The 14,232-nt window shown below is 43.5% G+C and overlaps 1 protein-coding gene across 1 annotated transcript in view; it reads right to left on the bottom strand.

The window, feature by feature from the left end:
- Positions 1-3,247: 3,247 nt before the first annotated feature.
- Positions 3,248-14,232, bottom strand: part of LOC137377404 (uncharacterized) — a 74,270-nt gene continuing 63,285 nt past the window's right edge. Inside the window, exons 17-18 of the mRNA XM_068046984.1 lie at positions 6,742-6,927; positions 3,248-4,101 (exon numbers count right to left, since the gene is read on the bottom strand). Coding sequence (XP_067903085.1) covers positions 3,248-4,101; positions 6,742-6,927 — 1,040 coding nt within the window. The remainder of the gene's footprint in view (positions 4,102-6,741; positions 6,928-14,232) is intronic.

Consider the following 14,232-nt stretch of genomic DNA (forward strand, 5'->3'; position numbering starts at 1 on the left):
AGGGTGACCTCTCCTCTCCTGTTTCTAACCTCGGCCCATACTACCTCAGTAGACGAGTCCTCAAACGTCCTTTCTGCCGCTGTAATACTTTCCTTCTTATAAAGGTTCATTTCCTTGCTGGGATATGGTTCCTCTAATACTTTGCCCAATTTGACATTACTCATATACAAGCCTCAATAGTAATTGGCAGCAAGCTATTCGACTGTGCAGGGTGTCATAACAAATCCAGTCCTATTCTCAAAGGACATCTATACACCTGCATTTCCTGGAGGATAGTTGGATAGTGATTTTCCCTTCCTTAAACTGGGAACAACAGACTGTAGCATCCAAAAAAGCACCCTGGATTAGCTAACTCAGCACACATTCGGCGATCAAACCTGAGATTTCCCTAGTCTATATGGCCCAGAGATGGTGTCTTTACCTCTCAGTCATCCCTCCAAAGAACCATTGTTATAAGGATTTGCTGATGGTGATTAGTTTTCCTGTAGTATAAACCCTCTTTTATGTTTACTTAATTGAAATTAGACTTTTCAATAAATATAATCTCAACCTGTACTTGTGGCTCCAACTGTGTTGCGATTGATCCAATACTAGATCATTAAATACCCACAGAAATAATATTTGTATGTGTAAGCAAAGAACTTCAGTTCAACACTTTCTCCTGCAGGTAAAACCAAATTGAACAGGGCTTCTTAGACAATGTGTATTTATAAAGCAGTAGAGAAGCCCAAATATTGCTACATAAATATAAAACTAGTACATTTATTTATCAACACAATCAAACATAAAAATCAGCCCTCTCTTTCATAAAATCATTGTGTTCCTCCAATTTCCCTGATTCCAGTTCCAACCTGTTGAGAATAAATAAGCTACAAAAACAGGAAATGGAAAGGGGAACAGATAAAGATCATATTTTAGGGACTATGTTGTGAGGATTGTTTGGAGATTGACACTTAGTTGCAAAGCCAAAGGTGGTTATAAATCCGTCAGAGGTTTATAATTTAATAATGTGTCTATAGTTTTTACCCTCTCCTCTCCCTTCAAGGTTTCTATGCATCATGTACAATAATCCATGTGAAACAGGAGGGACCCAACTCCTAGACTGCCATTTCTGCTTTTTTGTAAATGAATGCCAGAAGACATGCAAGGAGTACCTCAGGGTGGCTCTGCCTCTTATATTTTCTCCCTCCTAGTTGGGCAGCAAGTGGTGAGGGCGGGGAGTAGCATCTGGTCTCTGATTGGTGCATCAACCTCAGACTCAAATAGGGAACGCAGTGCACAGGGATTTACAGATAACAAACAAAATCTCTCCCTCTCCATTGTCATTGTCTCAAGCTGAACATGACCATTCACAACCTTGCCATCTGATTTGATCTTGGAATGAGTTTCTGATCACATATCCACTGCATCATCAAGCCCAACTACTTCAATCTCTGTAACAACACCCATCTCCGCCATTGCCACAGCTCATCTTCTGCTGAAACCCTCATCCAGGCCATTGTTACCTCTAGACTTCACTGTTACAATGCTCTCCTGGCTGGCCTCCCATCTTCCAGCATCCAAACTTCTGCTGTCTGTAGCCTAACTCACACCAAATCCTTTTCAACCATTACCCCTGACTAACATTGGCTCCTGGTCCACCAATGCCTCAATTTTAAAATTCTCATCCTTGTTTTCAAATCCCTCCATGACTTCACCATTTCCTGTTTCTGTAACCTTCTCTAGCACTACAACCCTCCAACATAGGTCTCCTCCGCCAATTCTGGTTTCTTGTGCAACATCAATTTTAATCACTCCACCATTGGTGGCCAGACTTGCAGCTGCCCAGATCGTAAACTCTAGGATTCCCTCCCTAAATCTCTCTGCCTCGCCATCTCTCTCTTCTCCTTTAAGACGCTTCTTAAAACCTCTTTGACCATTGACTCATTTCCATTTATAGTCACCTTATTTTTAGCAGAACAGATGTTACAGGAATATAGCATTAAGTACAATTAAATGTAAACATACCATCCCATGTGCGACACAAACTGCTGCCCACTTAAATGCTCATGCCCACTGCCTTCCTGTTCAATCATTTTTAGCAGCTGTGTGACACCCACTTGCAGTTACATTACAGCTTTAGCATCTCTAACAAGTAATCTCCGCTTTGTAGAGATGCTAAAGATACTGCACAAATCCAGAATCAGGAAGGGAAGGGGTGTGAGGCTACTTGGAGGGGTAACCTAATTATGCTTTGATTTAACATCACACTCCAGTGGAGTGTCAAAACCAGGTGCAAAAATGCTCAGGGGTCTCTTGGATCTCCTGGGCATCTTTGAACCTACCTACAATTAACTTTAATCATTAGACAATGCCCACGCTGGCTTTCATGCTCTCTAAATATTTAGAGGTAGAATTTCCACAGGATCTTCTAGTGTAACTTTGGCGGAAGACTGGCAGAAACTCTGGAGAAACGGCCTGAGTGACTACTTGCTCTGTTGCTCCGGGGTTGACACCGATCTTCGATGGAAGTTAGTAATGTCGAGGAATCGGGAGAAGCCTCGGAGACACTACCGGGGTTATTAATCGTTAACTGCTGAAAGAGGAGTTCTGCTCATGTGTACAAAGCTCGCACCTGCTCAGGAACTCCAGTTGGGGTGCTATAAATGCAACTTAAACAAGGATACTTTGAGTGCACTGGTGACACTGCAAGGCAATAACAATATGACTAAGATGATACAAGAACGCTCAGCAGGGACGTGTTCTGTCTGCCATCTCTACTTACATGAATGATCAAAGAATAAGACTTTAAAGCATGAAATCCCTCAAAAATTCAAAACCAAACAATCCAACCAATGAAATCTTGTACATTTTCTGTGATTTCAGACCACGATTGGCAATAGAGATTATTGAAAAAATATGTAAATTAGCGAAATAATTATAGAATTCATAGACTGATGCACTGCAGACTTATTTTAACACAGGTCTTGAGAACCGAGCACTTGGCATCTTCCAGTGAGATGCATGCTGTAGTGAATGCCTAGCAACAGGGTATATGCTGTAATATGTACAGGTCCAATTGCTTTATAACAGGAATAGCATTGTAACTTGAGGATGGGAAGGGTGCATTCAAAAAATATGAAATAAATTTTAATAGACCAGAAAAGGATCAGGAAAAGGTAGTGGGGGAGGGAGGGAAGGCACTTAAGCCAATAAAAATGGTACCTTTAAACACAATGCTTACACAAGGGAAGGTATGTTTTTAAATTCAAGCGGTTCTACAAGCATCTTTACTAGAGGTACTTTTCCTAACAGCGTTCATTTTGCTGTTTTTCAGGAATGCAGATTCATGATTTGACAGCAACTCGTTTATTTCATTCGGTCTGAATTGTGGAAACTTACGCCCGTAAAATGCACTTTTACTGGATCTCGTTTCTTTTTTCTGACACAGTCTCACACAAGCCTTGATGATCAAGTAGCCCACCTCTGCTATGTTCAGCAGCACACAGACGCCAGAGACCACCAGCATGAAGACGGTGAAGATAGTCTTCTCGGTGGGTCTGGAGACAAAGCAATCCACTGTGTTGGGGCAAGGGAAGGCATGGCACTTGACCAAGCGGATCATCCTGAAGCCCGGGTAGATCAAGTAGAAGATGTACAAGAAGGCAACTTCGAAAATCACCCTGAAGATGATACTGATCACGTAGGTCCACCAGAGAGACCCAATGATATGCATTTTGCGCTTGGTCACCTGCTCAATGTCCATCTCCCCAACTTCTCCGGTGAGCTGCTTGATCCGGAAAATCTTCTTTTGCACATGATGCTTATGGGCAACGTGCATAGCCACCAGAAGGGCGGGAGTGGACACCAGGATCAGCTGGAGGGACCAAAGCCTGATGTGGGAGATGGGGAAAAACTGATCGTAGCAGACACTATTACAACCTGGCTGTTGAGTGTTGCAGGTGAATCCAGTCTTTTCATCGCCCCAGACGCTTTCTGCAGCCACAACCAGCACCATGATCCTGAAAATGAACAGAACAGACAGCCATATCCGTCCGATCCCGGTCGAGTGCTTGTTCACCCCGATGAGAACAGTGTAGAAGACTGGCCAGTTCATCTCCACTCAGTTCTGGAAAGAAAAAGAATCAATTAAGTTGCCAATTCCTCCGTGTCAGCATCAACCCAACGAACGCCTTTTGTAATTGGTGATCATATGGTCTGTAGCGTTCTACATATTATATTTGCATACAACGATTCCTTTTATTGCACTAACAAAACAGTATTCAGTTCCGACTCCTTCATCTCCACCTACACTAGATAAAGGAATCTGTGTAGTCACAGAGATAGCATGTGCCTATTATCCATTGTTTAGTTAGCCCACGTTATCCCCTTTCTCCCATACATGAATATACTATGAGTGAAAGGACCTTGCGAATGAAACAATTTTGCCCTATTATTTTATTCAATCTTTTATACTTTAAAGGCACTGAGAATATTTCTTATTTATGGAAATTTCTACAGACCAGCAGAAAAAAACTCTGAATGAAAGGATTTCTATCATTTGTTTTTAAAAAGCTTGACTATTTTAAAATCTTATTCAATTGCTAGGCACATAGTCAAAAATATTTCAGGTCAATACAGTTTTTGCATTTAAAGTGGTATAAGTAAAAAAAAATGCAAATGTGCTCGTCCCGTAGCTCAGTTAGTATAGCCAGTAAATTAGCTGAACCATACAGACAAGGAACGTTTCAAGTTGGCTTCCTGATCTATGCTGAGTTCGTCAGTCGCAATAGACATAATAATAGTGTGCCACATTTGGCCTCAATGTCCCTGAAGTTAGAAAAGATGAAATCAACCAGAATTATCATTGTAGGTCAATAGTCAACAACAACAACAGCAACAACTTGAATTTATATAGCACCTTTAATATTGTAAATTGGTCCAAGCTACTTCTCAGGAGTGTTATCAAACAAAATTTGACATGAGCCACATAAGGACAGGTGACTGAAAACTTGGTCAAAAACATGGGTTTTAAGGAATGCCTGAAAAAAGGAAAGAGGCAGAGAGGCTTAAGGGGGAAATTCCAGAGCCCTAGGGCCCAGGAAGCTAAAGGAATGGTCACCAATAGTGGAGCGATTAAAATCACAGATGTGCAAGAGGCCGGAATCGGAGGAGCAGAGGGATTTCGCGGGTGGGGGTGGTGGTTATAAGGCTGCAGGAGGTTACTGTGATGGGGAAGGGGAAGGCCATGGAGGGATTTTAAAACAAGGTGAGAATTTTAAAATAAAAGCATTGCTGGATTACAGTACTTGGAAATTTCAGCTAGGGTGAAAGGGACTTGGTGAAAGTTAGGATGTGGGCAACAGAGTTTTGGATGAGTTCAAGTTTAGGGAGAGTGGAAAATTGGAGGCTGGCTAGGAGAGTGTGGAAATAGTGAAGTCTAGTGGTAACAAAGGCATGGATGAGGATTTCAGCAGCAGATGAGCTGAGGCAGGGGAAGAAATGGATGATGTTGCGGAGGTGGAAGTAAGTGGTCTAGGCCATGAAGTGAGTCGGTGATTGGAAGTTCATCTCAGGATCAAATAGAATGCCAAAGTTGTGAATAGCCTGGCTCAGCCTCAGACAGTGACCAGGGAGAGGCACGGAGTCAGTAGCTAGACTTTGTGACAGGGACTGAAGACAATGCCTTCGGTCTTCCCAGTATTTAGTTGGAGGATATCTGCTCATCCAAGACTCAATGTCAGACAAGCAGTGTGACAAATCAAAGACAGTGGAGGTGCTGAGAGAGGTGGTGGTGAGGTAGAGCTGGGTGTTGCCATTGTACATTTGGAACCTGATGTTGTGTTTTCAGATGATGTCACTGAGGGGCAGCATGTAAATGAGGAATAGGTGGAGGCCAAGGATCAATCCTTGGGGGATTCCAGAGGTAATAATGAGGGAGTGGGAAAAGAAGCCATTCTAGGTGATTCACTGGCTACAACTGAATAGATAAGAATGGAACTCGGTGAGGGCAATACCACTCAACTGGATGACGAAGGAGAGGAATTGGAGGAGAATGGTGCGGTCAACTGTGTCAAAGGCTGTAGACAGATCGAGAAGGCTGAGGTGGCAGAATTTACCACAGTCATATTCACATGAGATGTCATGTGTGATTTTGATAAGGGCCTTTTCAGTGCTGTGGCTGGGGTGTAAGCCTGATTGGAGGGCTTCAAACATGGACATGTGGGAAATGTGGCCATGGATTTGGGAGGCAACAACATGGTTAAGGACATTGGAGAGGAAAGGAAGGTTGATGATGGGGCAGTAGTTTGCAAGGGCAGAGGGGTCATGGGTGTTTTTTGACGGGGCGGGGGGGGGGTTGAAAGATGTGGGTCTTGTGGATAAGGTGAGCTTGAAGAAGGTATGAGGTGAAATAGGAGACAAACAAAAGAAAGATGCCAGTTCAGATAGGGAAGGGGGAACCTTAGGATAAATTTGGCCCAGTGGGCTAGGTGAAGGGAGGAAAGCAGTAGAGGCAGCTGATGAGATGGTCTCAATCTTAGTGACAACAAAGTTCATAAACTCTTCACACTTGTTGAAAGTGAGGGTGGAGGAGACAGGCATTTAAGAATTTGATTTGTAGTGGAGAAGAGTTGGGGGTTATCTTTGCATTCCAGGATGATCCTGGAATAGTGAGAAGTTTTGGCAGATAAGAGCAGGACCAGATAGTACTACATGTGGTCCAAACAGATATGGGGATGAATGGCTAAACATGTTGTCTACCATAAATGCTCAAGTCTGTATCCTTTGGACTTAAATGAGCAGGGATGAGGTCCGTAGCAGGGAGAACGGCCAGGGTGAGAACAAGTAATGGTTTTAATGGGCACTTGGGCATCAAAGGTGGAGTTGAAGGTATGGTTGAGCAGATCGGTAACTTCAGAAATGCCATGGTGAATGGAAGTTCAAAAGCTAGATAGTTGAGAATTTGATAGTGCTGTCACAAGTGAGTTGGGGGCAAGTTTTTTTCTGGGGTGAACACAGAAAGAAGTGGGATTGGGAGGGGGAAAGGAAATGTGAGTGGAGAGGGATACAAGGAAGTGCTCACAGATGGCTTTATCAATGGAAGTAGAGAGGCAATGTGTGATGTCAAGGTCAAAGGGCTGGCCGTGAATATGGGTAGGAAAGTTTACATGGAGAGATGAAGGAAGGAAGTGCTGAAGACAATTTTATTGCTACCTAGTAGAGATTAGCTGACTCAGGACAAACCAAAGATTGAACCTGTAAATTTCCTAATCTGTATAGTTTATTAAGTTTTACTAGCATGCTTGGTGATACATTTACCCCACTAAATCATGGCATGCTAGCTCATTATTATATAATTTTATAGCTGCTGGGATACAATGGCCCAGTAATTTCAATGTCATGAAATGTAATAAAGGAGCTACGCTATCAAAATATTTCTTGATATTTTACCCAGGCTGTTTTATATTTTCCCTTCCTTTGTCCTTTCAGGTCTCTCCATTTCTCAATTGAGAGGGCAGACAAGAATCTGCTCCTGGGCCTCTGCTGATGCTACTGCTCAATTCATGGCTAGCATATGCATAAGAATGGCTCTGAGACAACAAGCTTTATCAAGGTCCCCATTGGGAAATAAGTGGCTTCCCTTCTCTGTCTCATCTGATTGGAAAATCCTGTGTCCTATCAATCTGTAACACATCCCAGATCTCAATTTGATTTGAAGAAAATAATTTGTTGGCACTGTGTGGTGCATTTCAAATCTTGTTTGATAACATAAAAGCAAAATACTGCGGATGCTGGAAATCTGAAATAAAAACAAGAAATGCTGGAATCACTCAGCAGATCTGGCAGCATCTGTGGAAAGAGAAGCAGAGTTAACGTTTCGGGTCAGTGACCCTTCATCGGAACTGACAAATATTAGAAAAGTCACAGGTTATAAGCAAGGGAGGTGGGGGTGGGGCAAGAGATAACAAAGGAGGTCTAGATTGGACCAGGCCACATAGCTGACCAAAAGGTCACGGAGCAAAGGCAAACAATATGTTAATGGTGTGTTGAAAGACAAAGCATTAGTACAGATTAGGTGTAAATACACTGAATATTGAACAGCAGCAAGTGCAAACCTGAAAAAAAACAGTGGGTAAGCAAACTGAACAAACAAAGATGAAATGAAATAAATGCAAAAAAAAGATTGTAAAAAATGTAAAAAAGAACATTAAAAAAAGGAAGAAAAAATAACTAAAAATGAAAGTAAAATGGGGGGCTGTCATGCTCTGAAATTATTGAACTCAATGTTCAGTCCGGCAGGCTGTAGTGTGCCTAATCGGTAAATGAGATGCTGTTCCTCGAGCTTGTGTTGATGTTCACTGGAACACTGCAGCAATCCCAGGACAGAGATGTGAGCATGAGAGCAGGGGGGAGTGTTGAAATGGCAAGCAACCGGAAGCTCAGGGTCCTGCTTGCGGACTGTTTGATAACACTCTGGTGTAGTGCCTTGGGATGTTTCACGACGTTAAAGGAGCTGTATAAATGCAACTTGTTGTTGTATATAAATAGAAAAGAAAATCAGGCAGAGTGTCAAATGGGTGGCTGATTCATTATTGCCCATCTTGTGCTGCTGCCCAAGACAAATTTCACCCCCACTTTGCCTTCAATGGACTTGTCCTCACTTATACATATAATACTATGTATTCTCAATCTCTCCAACATATACCAGTTTCCTCATAAGAGATCCACAAATAGCTGTTTCAGATAGTATACTGGTCATATAAACCCAAGTTAACAGTAGTAAATTTTTGCTCTGGACCCTGCAAGACAGGATAAAGAAAAGAGGCATGGGATGGGCAAGAGATTGCAGTCCCTTCTCCTTCTGGCAACATTGGCACACACTTATCCTGTTATTCACCCTCTTTCCTGCGCTCAGCAGTCCAGAGACTTCAGTTGGTGGCGGGGTGGGGGGGGAGGGAAGTGATGGCAGGGGCACGGGTGGGGTGGTTGGTGGGGGCACAGAGATATACTGCAATGATAACTTTTCTCCATAACTTCCTTTGCAATAATATTAAATCACATTTTACCCTGAAATACTGAGGACTTTGAATTTAGAACGAGGATTGAAACCATCCTGGTGATTTCAATCTTCTGCAAAAGAGATCCTTTTTCGGGATGTTTTTGTTCAAATTAACAAATAATGGCCTTTTCTGTCATATCTTGGCATCAGAAGTATGTCATTGCTGTGATTAATCTGTAACACTGAGCTGACTATAGTGGGGAAATGCTTTGCACTGAAGCAGTGCCAAATTGTGTCAATAATAATGCTTATTCAGTCAACTGCCATCACATTTATGCCATAAATGTTCTTAGTGACGATAAGCGGGGTCTGATGTAGTAAACCAAAGCTACTAAGTATCATCACCTCATTCCATGACAATATGAAAGGCACAATTCAACATGGTGGCTCCTCATCAGAGCCCTTTCCTATCCTGAGTGGTGTGAAACAGGGCTGTGTTCTCGCACCCACACTTTTTGGGATTTTCTTCTCCCTGCTGCTTTCACATGCGTTCAAATCCTCTGAAGAAGGAATTTTCCTCCACACAAGATCAGGGGGCAGGTTGTTCAACCTTGCCCGTCTAAGAGCGAAGTCCAAAGTACGGAAAGTCCTCATCAGAGAACTCCTCTTTGCTGACGATGCTGCTTTAACATCTCACACTGAAGAATGCCTGCAGAGTCTCATCGACAGGTTTGCGTCTGCCTGCAATGAATTTGGCCTAACCATCAGCCTCAAGAAAACGAACATCATGGGGCAGGATGTCAGAAATGCTCCATCCATCAATATTGGCGACCACGCTCTGGAAGTGGTTCAAGAGTTCACCTACCTAGGCTCAACTATCACCAGTAACCTGTCTCTAGATGCAGAAATCAACAAGCGCATGGGTAAGGCTTCCACTGCTATGTTCAGACTGGCCAAGAGAGTGTGGGAAAATGGCGCACTGACACGGAACACAAAAGTCCGAGTGTATCAGGCCTGTGTCCTCAGTACCTTGCTCTACGGCAGCGAGGCCTGGACAACGTATGCCAGCCAAGAGCGACGTCTCAATTCATTCCATCTTCGCTGCCTTCGGAGAATACTTGGCATCAGGTGGCAGGACTATATCTCCAACACAGAAGTCCTTGAAGCGGCCAACATCCCCAGCTTATACACACTACTGAGTCAGCGGCGCTTGAGATGGCTTGGCCATGTGAGCCGCATGGAAGATGGCAGGATCCCCAAAGACACATTGTACAGCGAGCTCGCCACTGGTATCAGACCCACCGGCCGTCCATGTCTCCGTTATAAAGACGTCTGCAAACGCGACATGAAATCGTGTGACATTGATCACAAGTCGTGGGAGTCAGTTGCCAGCATTCGCCAGAGCTGGCGGGCAGCCATAAAGACAGGGCTAAATTGTGGCGAGTCGAAGAGACTTAGTAGTTGGCAGGAAAAAAGACAGAGGCGCAAGGGGAGAGCCAACTGTGCAACAGCCCCAACAAACAAATTTCTCTGCAGCACCTGTGGAAGAGCCTGTCACTCCAGAATTGGCCTTTATAGCCACTCCAGGCGCTGCTTCACAAACCACTGACCACCTCCAGGCGCGTATCCATTGTCTCTCGAGATAAGGAGGCCCAAAGATGTAGTAAAAACCATGCCTTGTCAACTATGCCAAGTTGCATCATTAGTACTCACAGTCAGAGTGACAGTATTCTTCTTATTCGATTTATTATAAAACAAACCTACACATGGTCCTCTTTCATTTGTTTAAGGCTTGCTGTAAAGTTCAAGGCATTAGTAGTTTGACGTTTGCTATCATGCCGAAGTAGTAAAGGGCAGCATGTGAACTCATATTCACTGAGAGATGGAATTTATTAATTTTAAAATTATTTCACTCAGGTGCCACAGGAAATTAAAAAGCTCCTTTAAAATTTTCTCTGTACAGGTGTATGTAATGTCTTTGTTTCCCCTTTAGCATGTGTTCTCAAAGGATGTAAGCACCCCAATTTGGGAAGAATGGATGTGTTGAACATGGCGGGAGTTGTATTTTTGGTGTAAAGTGTGAACAGCTAGCTATAAAGCAAACAGTCCTTAATATCAGCACCATAACTCTAATGGTAAAAAGATAACCAGAACAGCCTGAAATCTGAAATGAAAACAAAAAATGCTCATCAGGTTGGTCAGCATTGAAGCAAAAATAAAGGTATATATTTTTTTTAGAGATACAGCACTGAAACAGGCCCTTCGGCCCACCGAGTCTGTGCTGATCATCAACCACCTATTTATAATAATCCTACACTCATTCCATATTCCTACCACATCCCCACCTGTCCCTATATTTCCCAACCACCTACCTACATTAGGGGCAATTTATAATGGCCAATTTACCTATCAACCTGCAAGTCTTTGGTGTGTGGGAGGAAACTGGAGCACCCGGAGGAAACCCACGCAGACACAGGGAGAACTTGCAAACTCCGCACAGGCAGTACCCAGAATTGAACCCGGGTCGCTGGAGCTGTGAGGCTGTGGTGCTAACCACTGCGCCACTGTGCCACCCCAATGTTTATGTTTTGAGTGTGAAACTTCAACAGAACTTGCTCACAATTGTAATATTTCCATGCTTTTCCAGTCTTTCTTTACTCCACAAAAATACATGGGAAAAGCAAACTGGAAGCAGCTCAGGAATATTTTGGTAAAACACCTGTAGGAGAGCTCTGCTTCACTTAGAGTCTCTTACAGCTGTGGAACCACAAGACCCTACCGTACTTGGAAATTTCAGTTTCTATTATGAAATTGGCCTTGCAAACTGAAGAATAGCAATCGATGAATACAACAGCACTGGAGTCCAAGAAAAATATTTTAAATGTGCTAACGTCCTTCACCTTGAGACCCCTTCTTTGGCCTCCTTGTCTCGAGAGACAATGGGTAAGCGCCTGGAGGTGGTCAGTGTCTTGTGGAGCAGCGCCTGGAGTGGCTATAAAGGCCAATTCTAGAGTGACAGGCTCTTTCACAGGTGCTGCAGATAAAATTGGTTGTCGGGGCTGTTACACAGTTGGCTCTCCCCTTGTGCTTCTGTCTTTTTTCCTGCCAACTGCTAAGTCTCTTCGACTCGCCACGCTTTAGCCCTGCCTTTATGGTTGCCCGCCAGCTCTGGTGATCGCTGGCAACTGACTCCCACGACTTGTGATCAATGTCACAGGACTTCATGTCGCGTTTGCAGACGTCTTTAGAGCGGAGCCATGGACGGCCGGTGGGTCTGATACCAGTGACGAGCTCACTGTACAATGTGTCCTTGGGGATCCTGCCATCTTCCATGCGGCTCACATGGCCAAGCCGTCTCAGGTGCCGCTGGCTTAGTAGGGTGTATATGCTGGGGATATTGGCCTCCTCGAGGACTTCTGTGTTGGAGGTACGGTCCTGCCACCTGATGCCAAGGATTCTCCGGAGGCAGCAAAGATGGAATGAATTGAGACGTCGCTCTTGGCTGACATACATTGTCCAGACCTCGCTGCCGTAGAGCAAGTACTGAGGACACAGACTTGATACACTTGGACTTTTGTGTTAAAACAATTATAAAAGATGATCAGGGTCACATGGCATGTTTTCCATTTCTGGAAATCAGTGTCAGCATCAAGCATACCTAAATCAGCTATATCAGGTTTAGATACAGAATAAAGCTCCTTGTATACTGCCCCAACAATGTGGCTCACCCCAACCTCTGAAGAGTTTCCTTTACGACACCAGTGTGAAAGAAAGAGATATTGAAAATGATAAAGAGAAACAGAGAGTAAGAAAGATAAAGAAAGAATGGGAGAACAAATGAAAGAACCTTTCACATCTTCAAAACAGTCCAAAGTGCTGCACATCCAATGAATTTCTTTTAAAGTGTTATTGCTTCTTGTAGGCAAACATGGAAACTAATTTATACATAGCAAAGTCCAACAAATAGCATTGACACGAATGACTAGCTAATATTTTTGATGGTGGTGTTGTTTCCTTCAGCATTTCCGATTCCCACAATAGCTATCTTTGTGGCCTCATTGAGTGACATTGTTAGTTAGGATGGAGAGTGCAAATGAGTCCAGGACAGGGAGGAGGGAAGTGAAAGTGGTCATGTGACAGGGTGGAAGGAGGAAAGAGGGGTCAAACGGAAGAGTGAAAGCAAATGACAGAGTTGGGGGAGGTAAGCAGGATTATGTTCTAGTGTGAGGGAAGGTGAGACAGACCACATGCTGGTCTGGGTGGAAGTGAAAGAGGCAGTACTCTCCAGGATAGCGTAGTTTGTACATGAACAGTAGCAAGGAAATTATTTAATGCTCTCACTAAAAAGTGAAGAGATTTACAGGAAAGTAAAAAGAGAAGGACATTACAGTCGAGCTGATCCTCTCCATGACCTGTGTGTATAATTGTGCATTTTTAGGCTCTGGTAAGAGAGAAGACTATGAAGTCTCCATTCCTTGCACACAGGATCTCCATCACCTTCTTGATGGCAAACTGGGAAATGTTGGCTATGTCACCTGCTCCAACCTGGAAAGATCTACTTGTGTAGAATTTGAGGACAACAGTGACCTTGGTAGCCACTGGCTGTGCCATCCTTGCTCTTGCTGTGTGCTGTAGGTCCTGTTGAAAAAGGTGGCCTAGTTCAGTGACAATGTCCTTGGTGAATTGTAGGCATCTCACACATTACAGCAGTCGAAAAGTGCTTCCTGAATACACTTGGTGGGTAGGTCCTTCTCTGGAGAGCCCTCCAACTTCTCCCTTTGCACACAGTTTCCCTTCTCTGCAGTCTCTGCTCCATTGCCCTGTTGTGTGCAACCCAACACAAGTCCCCTTAACTCTAGCAGGCATTCTGCACACAGGGCACAAAACCCCTCTCATCTCCTTGTCAGGATGCAACAATACTGCCTTCAAAATCCAACGAATCACCAAAACTCCTCCAAGAACAGCAAGCACTTCCACAAACTTTGCAACGGCAAGGTACAGTACCATGAAGTCCAGCTTGACAGAGTATTGCTAGACAGAATATTTACTTAACTTGTGAATTTGGTAAGTGAGGGAATTTTAAGGGCTGCTCTCTTTCTAATCTCTAGTCAAGTTTGCATTTTGCATTTAACTTAACTTTAACATTAAATTGTAGTTTCTTTCAGTATTAGTCAGTGATAAATAAGGCGCCTGCTAGTGGCAGCTGCACACTTAGTTAATTGGGTGGCTTGTTAGAACTGGTTCCCTAGTAA

This window comes from Heterodontus francisci, chromosome 15, assembly GCF_036365525.1.
Source record: "Heterodontus francisci isolate sHetFra1 chromosome 15, sHetFra1.hap1, whole genome shotgun sequence".
NCBI lineage: Eukaryota > Metazoa > Chordata > Chondrichthyes > Heterodontiformes > Heterodontidae > Heterodontus > Heterodontus francisci.